Below are 26,147 nucleotides of genomic sequence, written 5' to 3'. Positions count from 1 at the left end.
AAGTCATTTTTGTTGCCCTCCCCCCCCCCCCATTTTGTGTTCCAAAAAACCACAAAATGACCTCTAGAGTGTGTGAGGGAAGCATTTCCATCATGTCACACACAGATAGGGTTTCCATAATTCTCCACTAAAACCCGGGACAAACTGTAGGACAAAATCTAGACCAAACTGTAGGGCAACCGCAGTACAAAAACTCAGCTCAAAATGTAGGACATTTAAGAAAAATCTTAAATGTCCTACATTTTGGGCTGAGTTTTGTCCTGCAGTTGTCCTACAGTTTGGTCTAGATTTTGTCCTTCAGTTTGTCCCAGGTTTTAGTGGACAATTATGGCAAACCTACATACAGATGATTCATAAGGAGGAGGTGAGAATGAAACAGAAAATGAACAGGAAGTGATTTCTGTTCATTTCTATTGTTTAAAAAGGCCTCTCCTGTTCCCTGGGGTTGGGGCACCTGGAGGAGGGGGCTAATGTGGGCCCCTGAACCTTCCACAGTTGTCTATCCCTTGTTTAGGTTTCCCCTTTTATAGATAAACCCCCCCCCCCCAAAAAAAAAACAACCACAATAGAAGGAACAGTGGGGAAACATGGGAATACTGCCATCTGAAGATTTCACAGTCTAGACCTGGCATTAACTTTGATGGATGAGGTAGTATGGTAGCATGAGAAACACTTGAGCTAGAAGCACCTTTAGATTTTGATGCAACAACATTTATTATATGGCATATTCTTCGTGGAACAGTCTGCTCTTAATTCTTGGATCTCCTTCCTCCCTACATACCCCAGCTTCACTGAAACTGGGAGGCTGAAGGCTGCTCTGGAACAATGTGGGAGATGGTGTGTATGTGTCAAGGGGGGGATGCAGGTAGACGGTTGGAATTGGTAAATAAACAAAACCCCATCTTCGTTTATTTCAAAAAAGGCAGTAGTACAGTGGTAAATTTTGAAATACAGACCTTCATTATCACAGTACCTACAGTCGTACTCACAAGGGAAGTCCAAAAGTGGTGTATTGATCTATCTACCAGTCTGTCTATTTCTAGCAATTTTAATCCCTACAAGCAGCAGGTCTTTTGTTAAGCTAATGCGTCTGGCTCGGACAAGACAAACCACCACAAAATGCTTTGAATTACAACAGGGGTACCTCATCATAATATATTACTGCTGTGAAAATCTATTTTCCTTCCAGCTACTGTGACTAAAGCAACTAGTCTCAGAGGGAGAGAAGAGTCCAAAAGGATGGGAATCTGGGGGCAGATGATTTCATTGTTCCCGCTAGTCAGAAAAGCCGAGAGCTTCAGCCTTGCAAGCCCTGACTTGCTACTCCACTGCACAGAAGCCTCCATGGGATCCAAGCTGCTCATAATAATAGAGAGACTTCACTTAACTAAACATTTGGATTCTATTCATTAATATGTATTTGTGAAAAATACAAGGAGACCTGGTGTTGGAAGACAATGGTACTTACACGGGAACCTTTTTCTGGCAGGCATTCACATCCTCCACTGCAGTCTCTTCCTGCACATGGTCCTGTATAGGATTTTCCTCCCTGAAAATGAAAGCACACATTTAAATGACAGGTAGATATCATCACAAGAGGAAGGAGTCAAAGAATATGGCATGTTCAAGAGAAGGAATTTTGTTTGCAGACTTATCATTTAAGTGTCTTTTCACAATTCTAACCTGTAGGCTCTTTGAAAACATAACAGGCGGTTTTTAAAATTAAGTATCTTATGGCAGAAACAACTCCATGATGCATGAGAAAATGCACCTCTGTATTCCAAATGCTGGCCTCATCCTGCATTTTTTGAAATCCTGTGCATTTTCTATGAGAGTAAAATACACAGAAAAAGTATGCCAGCAAATCGTAATGAAGACCTCTTTCCTCATGTGCTGTCCTCAGAAGAAACAGTGAGAAGAAGCACAGTACAAAAGTCTTAACATATATCTAGTCAAACTGGATTACTCAGAAGTAAGCATAGGAAGCAGATTCTCAAAGCATCTCAGATCCACCCTTTATAGAATTAGCATTTTGTTGTGATGGCAGTAATAGTGGTGGTGATTTTCATCATCACCATCATAATCTTCATCATCCACATAGCAAACAAAAAACATTTCTTGCCAAGCTTCTTTTCTCCTTTTCTATTTCCACGTTTCAGGGAGGAAAATAATTCTGAAGTTATGATTACAAAAATTAAAATTACGTTGGAAAAAAGAATGAAAATATTCAATAAGTTACTGTTTTTTAACAAATGTGTTGTTGTTGTGCGCCTTCAAACTGTTTCTGACTTGGTCATGGAAACCCACTGCATGCCCTTGCAAATCACATTCTCTCAGTCTCAAAAAAAGGCAAAAGCACATCCTTCTGAGCAAATCTTGCCAAGAAAACCCTGTGATAGGGTCACCTTAGGGTCGCCATACATCGGAAACAACTTGACGGAACACAACAACAACAGCATCAACAACAACAACAAGTATAATGGTATATATTGTTGTATATACTGTATCACAGGCTTGAATTCTGCTGTGCACTATGATAGCACAACAAGCATGCCAGTTGGTGCACTATGCCAGCTAGTACGGCTGCAGGAAGGAAAAGGTCCTGGGCATGGGCACAGCAGCTATGAAGGAAGGAAGGAATTGGAGAACTGTGCATGTGCTAGAGATGTAAAATTTCCTGGAATTTTGAAGTAATGGAGGGAAAAACAGGTCTTTCCCATTTGGAAGTGAAAAACAATTTTTTGGAAAGATTGAAAAATGTAATAATATCATCCTTTGCAAATTGAAAGCCATGTTGTTACATTAAAGGTATCATTTATTTTTGAATACAGTTGTTATCCTTGGATATTAAAAGTAGTTTGCTCAAAAATTATTACAAATTATTACAAAAATAAAAGTCAAAATTTTATTTTTTCTTACAAATGAAGCTACAACATCCAAAACACTAGGGGACATCTTGGCTGATAGGAACGTCTTAGGGTTCATCAGTTTATGATAATGAAGCAAAAACCAAACCAAAACAGTAACAGAAGAAAGATTCAACATTAAAAAAGAAATTATTTTATCTCCTCTAGTCTTCCATATTGTCAAGCGGCCTTAAACCACTCATTACGATCAAAAGAACTTATGAAAGGAAAACTACACCAGGAATTAGAATGATTACATGATGTGTGGGAACTCCATGTGCCAGAGACGAATGTCACATGTGTGCCTATGGCTTGAACGCTTTTATTTTTTCCCTGGAACCTCATCATTCTGTGGCCCTACTGTACATCGGCTGATAAAGAAATTTACCTGTGACATAATTTTCAAAAATAATGTGAAGGAAAATGTATATAATGTATCTAGTTGAAGATGGGAAGGACATCTAGACTAGATGCTGCTTTCAACAGAAAGAGAAAGTGGAAAAGAAATTGTCAGTTTATGGAAAGAGGCAGCATTATTGTCTACATATTAAATGTGAGGGTGCTAAAGCTAAGAGACAATAACCATGCAGGGTGCTGTCTTAACAAGTGCACAATGAACAGCCTCCAATTGCAGCCATAATCCTGCTGAGCTTTTGCTGGCAGTTACAAATTTCTTATTATGGTCAAACTGCTTGTTACATAGGGACATCTTTAAAGCAGTTATCTCTCCTCCCTGTTTTTTTTCTGGTTCACATATAAGGGACAGGACCCTAGCATAAGGTAAACTATTAAATCTTTTCTCTTTCAGCCCTCGGTCATCTGTGCTTATGATGAGTGGGGGAAAAGAACAAAATAGTATAGCTATGGCCTGTTACAGACTGCCAAAATAAAGCTGCTTGGGGTCTCTTTGGAGGTATGCTATTTAAATGATGCATGGGTCCTAAGAGTCCGGAGGTTGCACCAAAGCCACACTCCATTCCTAAGCACTGGAGTGCAGCTTTGGTGCAGCTTCCAGATTCTTAGGGTGCATGCATCATTTAAATAGCATACCTCCAAAGAGGCAGCTTTATTTTGGCAGTCTGTAACAGGTATGTCTTTAAAGTAACAAATAGTTTAGCCTTAAGTGTTCTTTCTGGCAAGAAAGAGGGAAGCAAGCAGTTTACAGCTTCAGCTCCCTCTTGCCCATTTGTTTCTTCTTGTGAGGCAGTCCTCTCGCTGATGGCAGAGGTCAAAGTGTGCTGTCCTTCTGTTCTGCAATTCATGTTTTCATAATCTCAAATCTGTCCCTGTGAAGTCATAGAATTGCCTTCTTTGACAAAACTGGAAGAGCACAGGAGTAGGTGCTCCAAAGGGGGCCCGTGACCATAAAACCTGCCACTAAGAACCCTCAGCTGTACAACCACATTAAATGTCTTGAACAACACAAAAGTCAGCCATCTAATGTTGAAAGAGTTATACAGAGATTGTATAGGACACAAACTTTTTCTTTTCAGTTCTTTGTCTTGTCTAACATACAAAGGATGCATAAATATTGTCTCTGGACAGCAGTACATCTTGTGGTTTGCTCTGAACACCAAAAATGCTCTTATCAAAGTACAAACAGCCAACACACTGAGATTATAAACATCCAAACAGTGCATTTCCTTCAACAGACTTACGCAATGTCATCTGGTCTGTTGTTCACATCCTCTCCTATTATGCAGTGTGCCTAAATGTTCAACAAGACTCAGGAAATGTCTATGTCTTGGGAACAAGTAGAAATATTTCAAGAAGCTTCTAGTGAAGAAAAAAATCTACTGCTTGCTTGAAAATATTGTGCTAATACATACTGTGAAATTTTCTGACTGCCTACTGCTTTGGAATTTGGGGGAGAGCAATAGTTATTTTGAGCTAATGAACCCTCATTGTATTTTCCAGAGTACATGTGTGTCCTGTTAAGAGTCACAGTCCTAAATCCAATTCTTAGTCCCATCTAGAATAGAACCATGGAATCAATGGGAACTTGGTAAGATCACACTTACACAGGTTCGGCTGATTTAATAGGTGTGCTCTAGTTGGGACTAAGAATGTTTCAAAATGATTGAGTTTTCTTTTTCTTTTTCTTCCTCTTCTTTTTTTTTAGCAGGGACAATCAGGGGGTTTAGTATAGAAATATAAAGGCCACAAAAACTTCCCGGGGAAGGGGGTGGTTGGCTACATGCACTCTCTTCACTTTGCCCATTCTGCTCTAAAGAGCAGAAAGTAAAATTGGGGAATGGGTAAAAGGCTAAAATTATTATTATTATTATTATTATTATTATTATTATTATTATTATACTTTATTTATAAAGTGGTGTAGATTTACACGGTGCTGTACATACAAACAATAAAACTGAGACTCAGCTTCCATCTCAGTGTGGCAGTGAATCCACGCTGAGTTTTACTCTGAATATTTTGAGGAATCTGTCCAGAGTGCTGAATCCTACTCACCCACCCCATTCAGCAGCTGAAACCTGGGACTGATTCACTGCCCTTCTGTTATGGGAGCAGCTAGTTGCCACTGTCCAAAATGTAGGCTCCATACACCTTGAAGTGAGTAGTGTTTCTGACATGTCAAGCATATTCTGTTTCCATGGTGAAATAGCTTTATCTTCAAAGTCTCTTGCATGACACTGAGAAGAGAACCAACTCTCTTCTGGACCAGATTGTAGCAAGGCCTTCACCATCTGGACCAATAAGCAATTTAACATGTATTCTTTTGTTTTAGATAATTTTCTGATGAAGTTTAGACTTTCAGATGCTTTTCCTGTGTCCAAAGGTGGAGGATTTAGTAAAATGGGTCCACTCCTTGATGTAAACAGATTTTGTTGAATTACAGAGAGCTCTATAGGGATATTCTTCTTGGTGAGGCTCATGCCTTGACCATTCTGTGTGACATGGAAATGTCAGTACTCAATTATCTTCTCCCTCTTTGCAGAATCTAAGCAAGAACTTGGTACACACAGGTGAGAGCTATGAATCCAGTAGAAAATAACAAGAACACAAGTAGAGGAAAAATTGTGCTTCATTTAATTAAGACCAACTTAGAGGCCACTATCAATCCTATTCTTTGTCAATAAGGTCAGTTTCCAGCTCATCACATCTTTAGTTTTATGCAGCAGAAGACAATGAAACTATCTCCCCCATTTTGTAACAATGTCAGACATTCGGTTGGAGCCATAGGATAGATAAAAGAAAGCATTTCATCACAAGCACGTATTAAAACTGTGGAATGAGCTAGCATATGATAAGATATTTTTGTTGTGTGTCTCCAAGGCAGTCACAAAGCGCTAGTTAGAAAAAGATCAGACACATACTCTAGCCTTTCCTATACAAGAGACTGAACCTAAAAATGTGCTGGAGTGTGTATATTTTAAGTATTTGGTTCTCCCTTTTACACAGTCACTGATATCATATATCTACCTTGAAATACTCCGTTCCCTGTATTCCACAGGCAGAAGCCAAAATGGCTTGCCATTTTATATTTCTGTTTTGTCCCAACTAGAATCATAGAACCGCAGAGTTGGAAGGGACCATAAGGGCCATCCAGTCCAAACCCCCTGCCATGCAGGAACTCTCAATCAAAACATCCCTGACAGATGGCCATCCAGCCTCTGTTTAAAGACCTCTAAGGAAGGAGACTCCACTACACTCTGAGGGAGTGTGTTCCACTGTCGAACAGCCCTTACTGTCAGGAAGTTCTTCCTAATGTTGAGGTGGAATCTCTTCTCCTGGAGCTTGCATCCATTGCTCCAGGTCCTGTTCTCTGGAGCAGCAGAAAACAAGTTAGCTCCCTCCCTAGGGTAGGAGTCCCTGTACAATGGGGCACTCAGGTAGGGATAAACCAAAAAGCTTTTATTATTTTATTTTATTATTTTACAAGACACACATACACTCAACACAGAGAAAGGCGGAAATTGGTTATAAAGTATGCTAGGAAAGATTCTAGAGCAGATCATTAAACAGAGAGTCTGTGAACATCTAGAAGGCAATTCCATAATCACAAAAGGTCAACACAGGTTTCCGAGAAACAAGTCATGCCAGACAAATCTGATCTCTTTTTTTCATATAAAATTACCAGCTTGGTAGATGAAGGGAATGCTGTGGATATAGTATATCTTGATTTCAGTAAGGCCTTTGAAAAGATTCCCCATGACATTCTTGCAAACAAGCTTGTAAAATGTGGGCTTTACAAGGCAACTGTTACATGGATTTGTAATTGTTTGACTAGCCAAACCCAAAGGATGCTCAACAATGGCTCCTTTTTATCTAGGAGAGAAGTGACCAGTGGGGTCCCACATGGCTCTGTCCTGGGCCCAGTGTTATTCAACATCTTTATCAATGACCTGGATGACAGAATTGGGAGCATACTCATCAAGTTTGCAGATTACATCAAATTAGGAGGAATAGCTAATACCGCAAAAGACAGGATCAAAATTGAAAATGACTAGAAAGTTGACTAGAAAATGACTAGAAAGTCTAGAAAGTTGGGCCAAAGCTAACAAAATGAAATTCAACACAGAGAAATGTAAGGTACTGCACTTAGGGTGGAAAAATGAAATGCACAGATATAGGATGGGGGACATCTGGCTGAATGAAACTACATGTGAAAAGGATCTAGGAGTCCAAGTAGACTACAAGTTGAACATAAGTCAACAGTGCAATGCGGCAGCTAACAAGGCCAATGCAATTTTAGGCTGCATCAATAGAAGTATAGTGTCTAGATCAAGGGAAGTAATAGTCCCACTCTATTCTGCTCTGGTCAAGCCCCACCTGGATTATTGTGTCCAGTTCTGGGCACCACAATTTAAAAAGGACATTGAGAAACTGGAGCGTGTCCAAAGGAGGGCGACTAAAATGGTGAAGAGTCTGGAAACCATGTCCTATGAGGAACAACTTGGGGAGCTGGGGATGTTTAGCCTGGAGAAGAGATGGTTAAGAGGTGATATGATAGCCCTGTTTAAATACTTGAAGGGATGACATATTGAGGAGGGAGCAAGCTTGTTTTCTGCTGCTCCAGAGAACACGACCCGGAGCAATGGATGCAAGCTGCAGGAAAAGAGATTCCACCTCAACATTAGGAGGAACCTCCTGACAGTAAGGGCTGTTCGAGAGTGGAACACATTTCCTCAGAGTGTAGTGGAGTCTCCTTCCTTGGAGGTCTTTAAACAGAGGCTGGATGGCCATCTGTTGGGGATGTTTTGCTTGAGAGTTCCTGCGTGGCAGGGCGGTTGGACTGGATGGCCCTTGTGGTCTCTTCCAACTCTACGATTCTATTATTCAAGCTGGGACTACTATGGCTTTCCTCAAAATTCTCAGGATTTTTAGCTTCCATTATTGAAGCTACTACTACAATTTTACTTTCAATTTTACTTAAATCTATGACCATCTAACTCACCATGCAAAGGTGCACCTTGTAGCACCTTTGAGACTAACTGAAAGAAAGCATGTAAACTTTAGCCTGCTTCTTCAAATGCATGTTTGGAATGGAGAATCCAGAGATAGAACTATATAAGGTGGTTTTGTGAGAGAATGCCAATTCAGATTCAAAACCCTGTGGATATGGGGATGAGGTGACAAGTTCAGTTTTAACTATAGTTGATAGAAGACAAAGGCAGGATGAAAGCTGTTGCATAAAGTCAAGGTGAGTAGATAATCATATAAATGTGTATTTGAATGTAGTGTGGGAAACAGAGAGGGATATGATGGACAAGGGCACTCTCATAAGGATGGGGGTTAGTGTTGAAATCTGTGCAGTGTGGTAGGAAACCATTGTCTCTGTTCAACCCATTGCTGAGGGATTACAGTCTGTGGATACATTCCAATTCTCCTATTTCTCTTTCCAATCTTCCTTTGTAATTCTTGTGTTGAAGGGCCACTGTTCTGAGGTCTGAGATGGAATGCCCAGGGAGACTCAAGTGGTTCTTAACTGGGTTTGCCCACTGATTTTCCAGACTAACTGTTTATGTCTTTGAAATCATCTAACTCAACCGTCTTTGTTAAGGACTGAATATATCTTGTTAGTAATGCCTTTCATGATCAATCATTTCATTTCCCAGTCAAGCATCTTTCTTAATTTGTGTATAGTTTTGTCTTCTCATAAAATAATGTTTCTGAAAGGAAACTGTGCCAATAAATGTGATGCAGCATTTTTGCTTGTGTGTGAGTTTGCTACTGAGACTGACTGGGAATTCAATTAAAGCTAGTAGCTGTGTTTCTATATTTACATGTCCATTGTTTCTTTGGAAACTGTTTGCTATTTTATAGATTCCATAAAAAATAATCATAAAATAACAAAAGTTGTCTCTGGATCTGGAATTGCTATTTCTAAGTTTCATCTCTTTGGAACATTTACAGAACAATTCTTTTATTTATTTATTTTAATGTAAGAACATTAAGAAGAGCACTTCTGGATTAGAGTCAATGAGTTCCAGCATGTTTTCTTCACATATGCCTGTGGCAAGCCCACATGTGCAAAGCAGCATTCTTGTCTCCAGCCGCTGGTATACAGCCTAATATTGGCTCTGATACTGGACAGAATGTGTAGTCATAATGACTAGTAGACACTGATAACATTATCCTTCATCGGTTTATCTAAGACCCTTTAATGTTGAATAAGTTCAAAAAATATAAAGCATACAAACAAGGTTATTTTAAGTGAATGATTCACACCACAGATAATTCCCTAAACATTCCTAAAGAGCCTCCTATTGAAACGGGGTTTTAAACATTCTTCATGAAGCTGAGTTTTAAAGGGGAAAGAACCCTTTGCTTTTATTAAATAAATGAATAAATAAATGACAAATAATTTTAATTAAATAAAAATAAGAGTTATGGCTCATTTTCCAGCTACAATTTTCTGAACTGGCTAATGATCTTGACCAAATAGATTAAGCATCTAAATTGTAACCAAAGACCAATTTATTAGAAACCATGAGGAATCTTAGTTCAAACACAATTGTCTGTTGAGGAATGAAATGAACAATTTTCAGAGAAATACCCAATATCTTGTACAAAAAAATTAGTTCAATGAGACAGCAGTATTACCTCCACCACCCATTTTTCCTAGTTCTTGAAAGCTTAAAAATAATTTCTCTCTTTCCAGCTTTGCTGAGCTTTGTTATTCTTCTCATAAACATAAAGCATAATTTGAGTGGGGATATTGCAGCAGAATAATTATTGTAAGTCTACAAATTTCCTCAAGTCCAACAAATGTAGATTTTGAATTTCTGCTCATGTATTATCTTCTAGGTCAGTAATTCTCCAGATGTTCTTGGTCTTCAACTCCCAGAATCCTTCACTTTGGCCCTGCTTGGCTAGGGCTTATAGGATTTGAATTCCTGAAACACTTTGAGCTCCCCCCTCCCAAATTCAGGACCACTGCTAGATCATCTGCATTATCATAACTGAAAAATGGTGACATCCTAGCTTAGAAATGAAATCTTTTAATTCCACATCAATGCAGTCAAGAAATAAGAAGAAAACTAGAAATGAGAAGGGAAGCCATGAAAGAATTAGAGAAGGTCCTAAAGAGTAAAGCAGGGGTAGGCAACCTGCGGCCCGCGGGCCGGATGCGGCCCGGCAAGGCCTTGGGACCGGCCCCAGCCCGGTCCTGCCGCCAATTGCCGCCGGAGCCTTTGGCCTGTTGCGTGAGGGCGTGGGGCCTTTGGCCTATTAGGAGGAGGTGGGCAAGGGGGGGCAAGCGGCAGGCAAGGGGGGCAAGTGGCAGGCAAAGGGGGGAATTGTCTATAGAAGCCTCCAAAACATGCATTTATATTAACATTTTTTAAAAAATCAGCAAATTTTTTAGCGTGCCCTCCATTTTTTAAACAAAAGTGTCCTCCATTTGAAATTTTTGTCCTACATTTGTCCCGGTTTATTTATTTATTTAATTTTTCTTACAAAATTATTTAATTATTTATTTTTTGGCTTCGGCCCCCCAGTTGTCTGAGGGACAGCAACCCGGCCCCCGGCTCAAAAAGGCTGCCTATCCCTGGAGTAAAGACATAACAAATGAGTACTAAAGTCAGAATTGTCCAAGCCATAGTATTCCCGATCAACATATACAGATGTAAGAGCTGGACTATAAAAAAAATGGATAGGGAAAGAATCGGCTCATTTGGAGAAGAGTACTGAGGATATTGTGGACAGCCAAAAAGACAAACAAATGGGCCCTTGAACAGGCCAAATCAGAAATTGCCCTGGAGGCTATGATGAAGAAACTAAGGCTGTAGTGTTCTGGCTACATCATGAGAAAGCATGACTCACTTGAAAAAAGATGAATGCTTGGAAAGGTGGAGGTCAGTATAAAGAGAGAGAGATTATATAACAGATGGGTGGACTCAATCAAGGAGGTCACAAACATGAATCTATAGGAACTGAACAGAGCAGTAGAGAATAGGGAGCTTGGAGATGTCTCATCCACAGCATTGCCTTGTTTTGGGCCTGACTCGAAAGCAGTTAACAACAACAAATTCAATGTGAAGTTGAAGGCTTTCATGGCTGGCATCCATAGTTTTTTATGGGTTTTGGGGTTATGTGGCCATGTTCTGGAAGAGTTTATTCCTGACTTTTTGCCAGTAGCTGTCGACAAATCTATATAGGCCCCACCAAACCCAGTGCTCAAAAATGAATCAAGGAACACAAGAGACACTGCAGACCAGGTCAGCCAGAAAAATCAGCAGTAGTAGAACACATTATAAACCACCCAGGGCATAAAATCCTATTTGAAAATACTGAAATTCTGGACCATGCCAACAACTATCAGGTCAAATCCACAAACACCTGGATAACTTCAGCACCTGAATAAAAGAAAACCCTGAAAGTAAACAGTTTGGCTACCAGTCCTGAAAAATAATCACCCAGGGTCAGGGAAAATGGATGATTAATTAAATGGACACCCTGAGGCCTTGCCATTCAACAACAGTACACAGATTAATAATAATAAATAAATAAAAGTTTTATTTTTAGCCCGCCTTTCCTGGGATCAAGGCAGGTCACAACAGCCAAAAACACGATACAATCAATATACAAAAAAATTAAAATACAAAAAAATACAAAATCTCACAATATCATTACAACAGTTAAAATCCAGTTAAAATTTTTTCCAACTAGCACAAGATTACAAGAACAATGAGGAGAGAGAAGGGGGCAACATGGGATGTTAGGGGTCAGCCTGCTGGAACAAAAAAGTTTTAAGCCCCTTTTTGAAGTATTCCAGGGAGGTGGCTGAGCGGAGCTCGTTCGGAAGCAAGTTCCAGAGGATGGGGCCCGAGATAGAAAAGGCCCTCTGAATGGTGGTAGAATATCTTGCCTCTGGGACACGTAACAATTGCTTCCCAGCAGATCTGAGTGTGCGGGGCGGAATGTATTAACATGCAGAAACACCTCCTCTCAACCATCAGTATATATACCCCACTCTCTTCCATGCCAGCTTTCTTTGAAGAAGCCAGCCACAGCTGCTGGTGAAATGTCAGGAATAAACTCTTCCAGAACATGGCCGCATAGCCCAAACAACCCACAAAAAACTAACAACAAATTCCACCAAAATATAATATATTTTTAATCAATGGGGACATCACTTTCTTCTGACTGAAAACTGGTATTGTTGAAGTCATGCATATTTTCATCTTCATTCCTTAATCCAAGGGTTTGTTCACACTGGTAAAATAAAGCAGCTTCAAACTGACTTGAAGCCTACCTGTCCAGATGACTTACAACATGAAACCGGGTGGAAACTGACACAAAGCCATTCTCTGGGGCTAAAAACTGGAGCAAAAGAAGCTCTGAAAATGCACACCATTGCATGTGCATATAAACAATACAGCATGAGCGTGGGAATGCAAGAAACCCAGGCAGTATATGGAAGCGGTCTGGAGCATGCAACCTGGAACCAGTGCAATGCAACTGCCAGTGCCATTGCTCGCCATACTTTTTTTTGTTTGAGCAGACAACTGCATGAGTGGCCAGCTGCACCATCAACCAATCACACCATCGACCTGTCACACACCCCATGATGCTAGAGTCCAACAAACATGGCAGGTGACCAATAATGAAATGAACTTAATAACAACATACCCAAACCCTACAGTCCAACAGGCAGCATGGAGTGAAGGGGGGGGGAGAGGTATGTTTGGGGGCTCCCTCCATGATTGTGCTTTGCCAGTGTGTCACTGGGTGCACCAATGCATTATAGGGGTTGTGTATTGCTCAAGCAATTGTGTAGCTGGTGACATGAGACATCCAATGGGATGGCAGCTGGGTGGGAAGAGGGGGGTAACTGTTAATCTCAGTTGGTGTGTTCGTGTGATGGTGAGCATGCAAAATAATAACAACAACAACAACACTCCAAGAGATGTGACTTTACACTGTGTGGTGCAGACTACCTGTGAGTGTTCAGAGTGCCTTGGGAGTGGGCCTTGTGGACAGTAGGGTATCCAACCGTTTTGTGAAATACCAGTATCGGCCTGCTTTTTTCTGTTTGTCTGCTCAGCCCACAAGTGATCCAAGTTTAGAATTTAGCATCTTTGCATCTTTCAGATTGATTTTGTCAGGTTCCTTTGGTACAAGTTCTCCAGCTTTAAAAATAAAACTCTACGCTTTTTTTAAGAGTGGCCTATGAGGAAGAGATGCAACATTCCTATCTTTACTACAGTCATTGTTCCGGATATTATTATTATTATTATTGTTGTTGTTGTTGTTTTGTTATGGGGCCACTGAAAGAAAAAATCTCCCTCTACTGCTAAACTGTTCATCTGTTTGGCACCCTTCTCTTTAGTTAAGAAATTAGTTTTATTCCACTATGTAGTAAATGCTGCCTTTGCTCCTTGTGTCTTCAGACAAGAACTGTTTATCACTTGATAAAACTGACACTAAACCTCAGCTGGCAATGTGTACATACTGCACCTACCATCAAATTATTCTGGATGAGAATGTACATTGTCAGATAATATTTGGGCTACATCTGTTAGAAATTCCTTTCTTTCTGCTGACATCTTTGGACCATTTCAATTTGTACAATTATCAAGCCCTGTGCTAAATTTTCTTGAGCCTCAAATCCATTTAATCTGTCAGATTCAATGTGAAAGCCTACCAAAATATAATCTAAATTGAAGTACTGAAGAAATTCAGCAACAAGCAACTACCTGGTATTTCAAAATATCTTTAGAACTACATTGAATAGAAGAGACTTATTTCCCCATTTCTCTTGCTCGTCTGGGATTACTCTGTTGTGGTTTTTATTTAGAAAGCAACTAATATCCAGCATCTGCATGGGCAAGATCCTTAACTTTGTGTCTTCACTGTCACTATCTTGCATTCTCTGCAAGTCTCCTAAAATGAAGTAATAATAGACCATACAGATTTGTTGTTAGAACAGGAAGGGGAACCATGGGCTTCACAGCAACCATCATGGAAATAGAACAAGACCCTCATGCTTCAAAGTATCATGAATGTATAAATTTGGACATGTCCCTTGCAATCTATCTGTGATTGGCTCATTAACTTTTATTTTGAGAGATCACCGGCCTGCATTTAATGACCAGAACAAATAAAGCTAAGATTTCCTAAATTCACATGAAATCATTGCTCATTTCCAGTTCACTTGAGTTACAGCATAAGATTAAGAACACGAATATAGAATGTTTACACATTTCTCCTCTGTGCGTTTAAGTGTGACATGGAATTTTCCAAAAGAATCTGTTTCCCAGATGTTTTCAGCTAGTGTTGGTCAAAGGGATTTCTGCTAGGAAAAATAAATAATTCTGCTGTGACACTGAGTCTCCAGCTGTTTATAATGTGATGACATACAATAAGTTTTCAGTGTGAGAATCAGTATTTTGATGTTCCCAAGGGGGAAAAAATCCTTTGGGTGATTAGTCAATGCATAATGAGGCTGTGTAGATGAGTTTCTGATACATACACATACATGTTAATAATGGCCTCCTGTCAGGAAATCATTGCAATTCTGCATTGCAATTTAGATGTCAAATACAAATTTGTGGCCTCTTGTCTCAGTGAATAGAAATTAACAGGATTTTTTTTTTTAAATTATGTTAGCCACCTTGAAAGTCCAGTTTCAGTAGAAAAGTAGGATAAAATGCCTTTAATAAGTGAGGGGCTGTGCATACAGCCCCTAAGGGGTGGTGGGATGGCGCCCCTTTCCTAGACGGATTGGGGACACGGCAACCTCATCCTGCAGCCCCAATCTGGCCTTTTGAGGATGCAAAAAGGAGCCGCAAAAAGCGGCTCCTTTTTGCGCTCTCAAAAGGGCACTATATCCACGTTGCTGCAGCTATACAGTGCTCCTTCAGTACTGCATCTTATGGGCAATTGCTACTGGGAAAGAGCAGAGGACAAATATGAACGGTATGGAGTAAGGTCAAGATGCATCTGGGGGACTGAGTTCACAAAACCTTTAAGCTATAAATTGCTTTCCATAAAATTATAGAGGTGGAAGAGAACACAAGGGCCACCTATACAACCTTCTGCCATGCAGAAAGATACATAAAAACCTCCGAAGAAGGAGACTACACCACACTCCAAGACTGTGTATTCTACTGTCAAATAGCTTTTACTGTCAATATGCTCTTAGAATCATAGAGTTGGAAGAGACCACAAGGGCCATCCAGTCCAACCCCCTGCCATGCAGGAAATCCATATCAAAGCATCCCCGACAGATGGCCATCCAGCCTCTGCTTAAAGACTTCCAAAGAATGAGACTCCACTACACTCTGAGGGAGTTTGTTTCACTGTCGAACAGCCCTTACCGTCAGGAAGTTCCTCGAAATGTTGAGGTGGAATCTCTTTTCCTGCAGCTTGGATCCATTGTTCCTGGCCCTGTACAGAAAACAAGCTTGTTCCCTCCTCGATGTGACACCCCTTCAAATATTTGAACAGGGCTATCATATCACCTCTAAATCTTTTTTTCTCCAGGCTAAACATCCCCAGCTCCCTAAGTCGTTCCTCATAGGACATGGTTTCCAGACCCTTCACCATTTTAGTCGCCCTCCTTTGGACACACTCCAGTTTCTCAATGTCCTTTTTGAATTGTGGTGCCCAGAACTGGACACAATATTCCAGGTGGGGCCTGACCAGAGCAGAATACAGTGGCACTATTACTTCTCTTGATCTAGACCAGGGGTTGGCAACCTCCGGCCCACGGGCCGGATGCGGACTGCGGAGGCCTAGCGGCCGGCCCCTGCCTCCCGTTGCTGCCGCTGCCGCTGCGGCCGCCCGTCGCGGCGTTTCGCCGCTCTGGGCACCACCATTTTGGGCGGCGAGGTCGCGCAAGATTTCGCCGCCATTTTGGATGAAAAAATGGCGGCGCCCATAGCCCCAGAGGCCGCTCTGGGCGCCGCCATTTTTTCACCTAAAATGGCCGTGAAATCTCGCGCGACCTCGAGGGAGGTCGCGCGAGACTTTGCCGCCATTTTGCCGCCCAAAATGGCGGCGCCCAGAGCGGCGAAACGCTGCAACGGGCGGCTGCCGCAGCGGCGGCAGCAACGGGAGGCAGGGGCCGGCCGCTAGGCCTCCGCAGGCCGCATCCGGCCCGTGGGCCGGAGGTTGCCGACCCCTGGTCTAGATCAAGAGAAGTAATAGTGCCACTGTATTCTGCTCTGGTCAGGCCCCACCTGGAATATTGTGTCCAGTTCTGGGCGCCACAATTCAGAAAGGACATTGAGAAACTGGAGCGTGTCCAAAGGAGGGCGACTAAAATGGTGAAAGGTCTGGAAACCATGTCCTATGAGGAATGACTCAGAGAGCTGGGGATGTTTAGCCTGGAGAAGAGAAGGTTAAGAGGTGATATGATAGCCCTGTTTAAATATTTGAAAGGATGTCATATTGAGGAGGGAGCAAGCTTGTTTTCTGCTGCTCCAGAGAACAGGACCCAGAACAATGGATGCAAGCTACAGGAAAAGAGATTCCACCTCAACATTAGGAAGAACTTCCTGACAGTAAGGGCTGTTCGACAGTGGAACACACTCCCTCGGAGTGTAGTGGAGTCTTCTTCCTTGGAGGTCTTTAAGCAGAGGCTAGATGGCCATCTGCTGGGGATGCTTTGATTTGGATTTCCTGCATGGCAGGGGGTTGGACTGGATGGCCCTTGCGGTCTCTTCCAACTCTATGATTCTATGATTCTATATTCAGAAGGAAAAATAAACAGATTCATAATGAGGATGTTTTTAACATCTGTCTGATCTGAATGGCAGGCGCTAGCTCCCACCAGTCTGATAAAATAAGGTCAGCTGTTTAACCTTGTATGGCTCAGTTGGCCAAATGGAAAAGACAAATTTGCACCTCCAGGGTCCTTTTCTTTTGGCTACATGTATTAATACTTTCTGTAGCAAAGTGGAGAGTAGAATTTTCCTTTTATAGTCACTAGTATGACTGTCGATTATGAAAACAGAAATAATAACTGATGAGAATCCTTCAATAAGAACATCATCATTGTTTTAAATTATGTGTTCAGCCGTTTATGGACCCGCAGTTCAAAAAGCTGCGTATAAGGTTAAGTGAATGAATAAATAAATCCTGAGGAGAGAGAACAGCCAGTATAATGTTCCAGAAACTGATACACTAGGAAACTGTGCTGCAATGTAATGATGAGAAACAGAGGTTTTGGAAATCAGTTAGAGTCAAATTAGGAAGTGAATCCCTCTGCAAGAATAGGATGGGGACCTGAGAAAGGAATGCAGAAAGAGAAATCTGAACAACCCAGTATAAATGAAGAACAAACTGGTGAGATTACTAGCATCCAGCCTTCCTTAAACAGGTGACTACCAACTGTGCTGGGCTACAACTCCCATCATCCCTAGATATGCTGGCTAGGGATAATGCACCCCCAACAGATGGCCATCCAAACACAGTTTAAAAACCTCCAAAGAAGGAGTCTTTACCACTCTCCAAGGGAGTATGTTCCACTATCAAACAGCTCTTACTGTCAGAAGGTTCCTCCTAATGTTTAGATTGTGTCCATTGTTCTGGGTCCTAGTCTCTGGACCAGCAGAAAACAAGCTTGCTCCATTCTCAATGTGACATCCTTCAAATATTTAAACATGGCTATCATGTCACTCTTTAACCTTCTCTTCCCCAGACTAAACATACCCACCTCCCTAAGCCACTCCTCAAATGGCATGGCTTCTAAATCTTTCATCATTTGGGTTGCCCTTCTCTGGATACACTCCTGCTTGTTAGTATCCCTCTTGAATTGTGAGGTCTGCCCAAAGCAGAATAGAGTGATACCTCCTTCAAACTTTGATCTTCCAGATGTTCCAGATATTTTGGACTTTAGCTCTCAGAATTCCTGGCTGTTGGCCAAGCTGTCTAGAGCTTCTGGGAGTTGAAGTCCAAAACACCAGGAGGGCCAAAGTTTGGGCATCACTGGCCTGACACTACACTCCTACTGATACAGCCTAGGATCATATTGGCTTTTTTTAGCTGCTGCATCACACTGTTGACTCATGTTCAGCTTGCAATCTACTAAGACTTCCAGATCCATAGTTTTTTATGGGTTTTTCAGGCTGTGTGGTCATGTTCTGGAAGAGTTTGACATTTCACCAGCACCTGTAGGTGGCATCTTAAGAGAATGCTGGCATGGAAGTGAGTGCCTCCTAGATCCTTTTCGCATTTACTATTGTCAAGTCAGGTGTCAACTTGAAGACAAGTTGAAATTTATAAGCCTATTCTGGTGAGTGGTGACGGCAGCAAAAGAATACTTTCCTACCACCATCATGTATTCATGATGCCAAACAACATAAGATTTGTTAAGTGTTTGGGGGCCTGCCTATATTAACCTGGCTAGAAAGGTGACAGTCAAAAGTTGTTGGTGACAGTCAAAAGTCCACCTCACACCTGCATATGTCTTTTTTTTCATTGTGCAGTTTGGCATTCACTTCTACCCTCTTTAGTGACCAAGGCCACCCCAGGATGCTCCATAGCCACACACAAACCAATGAGATGATCCACCAAGACCCACTGGGGGCTTGGAGGAGGATGGTATTATGTATGTCAGGCTATGGGTTCTAGAATCCCCCATCCAACCATCCACTAGCTAAGAGGCTATTGCAGCAAAACCCTGACTTCTGGGGACAGTGAGCTGAGGACAATTTGCTGAAAATGAAACAAATGACGTAAATTTTAGAGAGATTATTTCCTATGTCCTATCCAAAGTATGCATGTATTTTACCTACAAAGTTCTCTACAGCTCCACAGAGATCCCAGAATTTCCTATTGCACCTGAAATTGCACTGGAATTGCTGATGGCTGCAAACTTCTTAGAGTGTTAAATAAAATAAATTATAATAAAAATGTAAACTTTCCCCAGTATTTAATACATGTATTTTAGCACTTACAGAACTTTCAGCACTATAATGAGCAATCTGCTAAGCATTTTTAGTATGAAAGTTAAAATAAATGAAATTGTCAAACAATGCAAACCATGTTTTATCAAAGGAATAACATGCTTTGTCTAAACTATAAATTTACTTTGTCTAAACTATAAACTACCCACCTGATCTATTATGACTGAACCCTGAAAATGTTTACCTCCTAGGGATGATGTGCACATAGATTGTAATAATAATTTTATATTGTTTTATAATTGACCAGTAATTAATATATTGTATGAAATTGTGAGTTGTGAAATTTATGTATTGTAGTGCCGATTTGCTTTATCGAGTTGAATTTATCTGAAGTAAACACCTTCAGAGGAAGGACTCAGTTTGCATCTGCACTGAAAAAATAAGCCAGTTTGATGCCACTTTAACTGCCCTTGGCTCCATGTCGTGGAATGCTGGGATTTGTAGTTTGTTGTGGCATCTGACAGAGATGGCTAAACAGCTCCTCAAAACTATAAATCCCAAGATTCCATAGCACGGAGCCATAACGGAAGTTAAAGTGGTGCCATCATGAGGTAAACGCTCAACCCTCTTTTTGTGTCTTGGGGGGGCTCTTCGCCACTCAAAATGGTGGCACTTAGTCTGGACCCTCCCTTCCCAAAATCCTGGCTATGTCCCTGCATGGGGTCACACCGAGTATTTCCCTAGGTTTACAGAAATCAGCTTTCCTAAAATCTGGAATGCATATCTGGCTATGCTTGGTTTCCCCTTTCCACTGTAAAACAAACACCAGAAGAACATGATCACTCCCACTTAAGGATCCTGCCACTTGCACCTCATTAACCAGGTCATCCCTGTTGGTTAGGATCAGATCTAAAATAGCTGATTTCCTTGCATCCTTTGGACAATAGGCAAGTGAAATTTAAGGCTGGATCTTCCATTTTTGGCTGAATTTGATTTCCAGCAAACATCAGGATAGTTGAGATCATCCATCCCTACTACAGTATACCTCTCCTTTCTGAGTGTGTAGTGATCTAAGAAAGGCATCATCCAATTCATGAGTCTGACTTGGGGGTCTGTAGTAGACACCCACAATAACATCCCTGTTGTTTCATTCCCCTTTAATTTTTATCCAGACGCTCTTCACCTGGCTTCCAGGATTTAAGTCCTGGATCTCTTCACAGGTGTAGACAATCCTGACATACAATGCTCCTCCTCCTCATTTCCTGTTTGGCCTATTTAAAAGATTACACACCTCTATTTCTACATTCCAATAATGAGACTCATCCCACTAGGTTTCAGTCATGCCTATTATATCATATTTGCTTTGTTCTACTAGGAGTTCAAGTCCATCTTGTTTATTTCCCGTGCTCTGTGTTAGGAAGAATCGAATTAGTGGAATTCTAATTAGCTCAAAATATTGCCGAGAGGTGGCCCTAACAATACCACGTGCCTGGATCGTGTCCCAAAGTGTATACCAGAGGTCGCCAGTACACCACCAAGAGAAAGAGACGCTGATAGCAACTAGGTGAAATTAAACTAATAACATTTATTCAAGCACAGCAAAAGGGGGAAACATACACACAGGCACACATTCAATGCTATAGCAGAGGAGGGGTGAGTTCAGGGAGATGGGTTTGAGAGGCACTGCTAGGAAATATTACCTTAGAAGTCTTCTCCTGGAAGTCCGATGCAGCTTGGATGGACTGATTAACGGCCACAGGAGCGAAGGGGAGAGGGCCACGGGAGCAAGGAGTAAGGTTCAAACTGGTGTTAACCAATTTGGCAACCTAGTGACAGTATAAGCGCAGCTCTAGCATACAGCTTTAGCGCAGAGTTCAGCTCAGCTCCAAGCTTGGAGAGGGTCTGAAAACCCAGGGTTTATATAGGGGGAAACGTATCCTGGGGCTATGGGACTTGCTAGACAAAGACGTTGATTGCCTGGGGTTTGTTAAGTCGAGAGCAGGTAATGTGTTTGCACAATGCATTAAGTCAGGACACAATTTGGAGGCGCAGCCGACTTGATTGCTGAGCCGTTAAGCTGATCACTGGCCCATTAAGTGAGAAGCCTAGTCTATTGTCTTCCTTGGGCTAGCAGAGGCAATTTTGGTTTGGCAACTCCCAAACTTCCTATGGAAATTCCCAATTCCAGCTCTTTCTAGGGGCTCTGCCTGAGTAAGGTGAGCTGCCTACGTGGTCTCTCCACTCTTGGGTTAATGGCGGGTCTCCTATAAGGTCAGTCAGGGGTCATAGCACAGACCGCATGTACCCAAAATTTTATATAAAACCAAACTTGGTAACATCTGTGCATTTGTGTAGAGACATATAAGACCGTAGGACATCCTGTCTAGCTGCCTATGTAAAGTTTTTTTCCCTTCCACTTTTGGGTCCTTGAACTATTTGCCTTGTTCTCTCTATAACAGTTTGACTATTATCCCCAGCCCTTGATGGACTCCTGCCCTCCAGAATACTGCCTCCCTCCCCCACATAAGTTTAAAGCCCTCTTGATCAATCCTAATTGTTCTCAGTGGTATCATCTGCAGTCGGAGCCAGTTGTTCACCTTCTCTAATTCCCTCTTTCTTCCTGGATACATGCCCTACAACTGGGAGAAGAGATGAGATGATAACCTGTGTATCCAGCTCTTTCAGCTTCCTACCCAGAGGATATAATCCCATATGATATTCTGAAGGCTGTGCCTTGCAGTATCATTGGTTCCCATATGGGCCTAAAGGAAGGGATAGTGGTCAGTAAGCTTGGCAAGTCTTGTCAGCCTCACTGTCCCACATTATGGATTTTTGCCCAGGGAGACAACATATCTCCTGAGACATCTTGTCTGGCCCACTGCTTCTCTACCCCTCAGCAAGGAGTCCACCACCACCACTACACACCTCTTCTGAAGCTTGGCAATGGCCATTCCCTGTGCTGATTCTATCAAGGTCTCCTCCACTCACCCTGAGGACTGGCCCTGATGCTCTTCATCATCATCCCTGCAGGGACGTAGCCAGGATTTTGGGAAGGGGGGGTGGTCCAGACTAAGTGCCACCGTTTTGAGAGGCTAAGAGCCCCCCAAGACACAAAATGTAGGAAAAATGTAGGACACGATGCACGACAAAATGTAGGACAAATTGTAGGATGTTCAAAAATGGAGAACACACCCAACTAAAAGCCAAAAACATTAATAAAAAACAATATAAATTCATGTTTCTCATTCATGCTCAAAATGGAGAACATTTTGACATTCTTCCTGGATAGGAGGTTGGGATATAGCTTTGTGTGTTAGACTAGGAGGAACTTTCTGAGAGTAAGGGCTGTTCAACAATGGAACACACTCCTTCCTTGGAGTGCAGCAGAGTCTCCTTCTTTGGAGGTCTTTAAGCAGAGGCTGGATGGCCATCTGTCAATGGGGATGTTTTGATTGAGAGTTCCTGCAGGGCAGAATAAAGGGGTTGGACTGGGTGGCCCTTGCAGTCTCTTCGAACTCTACGATTCTATGACTCGGGAGACCAAGATTCAATGAAAATCTGATTCTCTCCAACAGAGAAGGCTAAATATCTTACATGGGGTACATGTCAATGACGTGGCTCATGCACCATGTCCAAATGGTGCGGCACACAAGGGACATCACAGCGCTTGTCACACTCTCTCAGCCTTAAGGGAAGGTGAAGGCAAATCCCCGAAAACCACTGGGCAAGTCACATTCTCTCAGGCTCAGAGGATGGCAAAGTCAAACCCTCTCTGAACAAACCTCCCAAGAAAACCTCTTGAAGGCGCACACTCACACACACCCAAGTCACCAAAGGCAGACTCTCTGGACAAACCAAGAAAACCCACTAGGCAAGTAAGTCACACACTCTCAGCCTCAAGGAAAGGCTGGCAAAAGCAAACTCTCTGAACAAACCAAGAAGACCCACTAGGCAAGGAAGTCACACACTCTCAGCCTCAAGGAAAGGCTGACAAAGGCACACTCTCTGAACAAACCAAGAAGACCCACTAGGCAAGGAAGTCACACACTCTCAGCCTCCAGGAAAGGCTGGCAAAGGCACACTCTCTGAACAAACCAAGAAGACCCACTAGGCAAGGAAGTCACACACTCTCAGCCTCAAGGAAAGGCTGGAAAAGGGACACTCTCTAAACAAACCAGGATGTTTTGAAATTCCTCCTGGGCAGAAATGTAGGACGTGTCTGGGGATAAAGGATGACGTCTGGTCACCCTGGTAAAATGGAGGATGTTTTGACATTGCTCCTGGGCAGGGCTGAAATGTGTGCCATATCCTGGATAAAGGAGGACGTGTGTCATCCTACCAAAAATGGAAGACATTTTTACATTCATCCTGGCCAGAAGGTTGAAACATAGGACACGTCCTAGAAAAGGAGGACATCTGCTCATCTTACAAAAAATGAGAATTTTTGAAATTCCTTCTGGGCAGAAGTCTGAAATGTAGGATGTGTCCTATAAAAGGAGGCCAGAAAAGAGCCAAGCGTCAATATCTGGACCCCTGAACATACTCTAACTTCCAGAATTCCATAGCCATGAGCCAGAAAGGAGCCAAGCCTTGTTGTCTGGACCCCAGAACATACTGTAACTCCCAGAATTCCATAGCCATGAGCCAGAATAGAGCCAAGACTCAATATCTGGACCCCAGAACATACTCTAACTCCCAGAATTCCATAGCCATGAGCCAGAAAGGAGCCAAGCCTTGCTATCTGGACCCCAGAACATACTCTAACTCCCAAAATCCCACAGCCATGAGCCAGAAGAGAGTCAAGCCTGGATATCTGGACCCCAGAACATACTCTAACTCCCAGAATTCTATAGCCATGAGCCACAAAAAACTTAAATCGCTGCCAAACCTGGTTATTTCTTTAGTGTGGATGCAGCCTGATGCAGCCTCTTGTCCCTTCCTCCCTCTCCTCCAGGGCTTTTTGGCTCCTCCCTCTCAGGCCCTGCAAAAAGTTTAGGGGCGGCACTTGCGCTCCTCCTGGCTTTGCCAGGGCCAGGAGGAGAGAAAAGGGCGCTTGTTGGAGCGTGCGCGTACACGCTCGCAGCCCCAAACAAACGCCAAGGCACCACTTCTGCTCCTCCCGAAGCCTAGAGGAAAGCAAGAGCAAGTGGGCCCTGGCATTTGTTTGGGGCTGCGAGCGTGTATGCGCATGCTCCAACAAGCGCCCTTTTCTCTCCTCCTGTTGAAGGGGGGGCCCGGACCCCAGAACCCCCCTCCCCCCGGCTACGTCCCTGATAAAGGAAAGAGACTCAAATTGATTCTGTGGCTGCAAGCTCACAGAATGATCCCTCTTTTTTCTACTTCTGTGTGTCACATTCTGCCAACTGTCTACCTGCTGTTTTGGAACTCTCCTCCCCAGAAACATCCTCATCTGTTCCCCATCTGGGCATTCTGTTTTGTCCAGGAAAACCTCTTGCTTCCTAATGTGCTGAATTGTATATATCTGGATTTCCAGCTGCTGAACCTTCTCTCCCAACAAGGATACCAACTTGCACGGTCAGAAGTGCTTGCTATCAACTTCGGTTGATATGCCAACTGCGACCCTACCTGGGCCAAAGGGACCTTGAAACAGTGGTACATGCTCTGGTAACCTCTCGCTTAGATTTCTGTAATGCACTCTACATGGGGCAACCCTTGTACCAAACTCAGAAGCTTCAGTTAGTACAAAATATGGCAGCCAGATTGGTCACCGGTGCTTCCAGGTTTGACCATATAACATCTATTCTGAAAGATCTGCACTGGCTGCCTATTTCCGAGCACAATACAAGGTGTTAGTTATTACCTATAAAGCCCTATATGGCTTGGGCTCGAGTTACTTGAGGGACCGCATCTCCCCATATAATCCGCCCCGCACACTCAGAACAACCGGGAAGAACTTGCTGGAAATTCCACCTTCTAAATATGTTATTACATCCCAGATGGCCTTCTCAGTAGCGGCCCCACAAATCTGGAATAGTCTCCCCAAGGAGCTCCGTCTGATCACCCCCCTGGAAGCATTTAAAAAGAGGCTTAAAACCTTCCTCTTCTGTAAAGCCTTCCCCCCTGGAAAATGAAGTTATGTACTTGATCCCATCGACTCTCTGCCTCACCCTATTCAATTATTGTTTTTATATCTGTATATTGTACATTGTTTTATTGGTTTTTATCTATTTTATGATATGTTTGTAATTTGGTTTTAATTCTATGTAAACTGCTTTGATCTTTTGGAAAAGTGGTATATAAATAATAATAATAATAATAATAATAATAATAATAATAATAATAATTTTATCCACATCTTTCAGCAAGAACATAAACATACCACAGCTGGTGCAAGTGACTACAGCAGCTCCCTTCCTGTCCATATCCAACTGTCTTAATTAGGCACTGAACTCCCTGTTAAACACCCTTGGCTGTTGGCTGTACCTGTTTGCCAGGCTCCAGAGACTGGGGCTGCAGCCATTTCAGAGATCTACTGCCTGCTAGCATCTCCCCCAGCCAAGTCTCTGACAAGTTCTTCTAAGCAAAGGGTCTGCCTTCCAGGTGCTCAGGAAGGGGACCTGGGCCTACACCTACAGTGGGGCAAAAAAGTATTTAGTCAGCCACCAATTGTGCAAGTTCTCCCACTTAAAAAGATGATAGGGGCCTGTAATTGACATCATAGGTAGACCTCAACTATGAGAGACAAAATGAGAAAACAAATCCAGACAATCACTTTGTCTTGATTTGGAAAGAATTTATTTGCAAATTATGGTGGAAAATAAGTATTTGGTCAATATCAAAAGTTCATCTCAATACTTTGTTATATATCCTTTGTTGGTCATGACAGAGGTCAAATGTTTCCTGTAAGTCTTCACAAGGTTGGCACACACTGTTGCTGGTATGTTGGCCCATTCCTCCATGC

General features: G+C 42.3%; 1 protein-coding gene across 1 annotated transcript in view; it reads right to left on the bottom strand.

The window, feature by feature from the left end:
* LOC149313404 (uncharacterized) overlaps nt 1-26,147 on the bottom strand; it is a 218,591-nt gene that overhangs the window by 183,583 nt on the left and 8,861 nt on the right. Inside the window, exon 4 of the mRNA XM_089519047.1 lies at nt 1,469-1,549. Within this exon, the coding sequence (XP_089375173.1) occupies nt 1,469-1,549 (81 nt within the window). The remainder of the gene's footprint in view (nt 1-1,468; nt 1,550-26,147) is intronic.

This window comes from Sceloporus occidentalis, unplaced genomic scaffold, assembly GCF_023333645.1.
Source record: "Sceloporus occidentalis isolate IW3139 unplaced genomic scaffold, rSceOcc1.0.p SCAF_4, whole genome shotgun sequence".
In the NCBI taxonomy this organism is placed as follows: Eukaryota; Metazoa; Chordata; class Lepidosauria; order Squamata; family Phrynosomatidae; genus Sceloporus; species Sceloporus occidentalis.
This window is presented reverse-complemented; position numbering and strand designations above follow the sequence as displayed.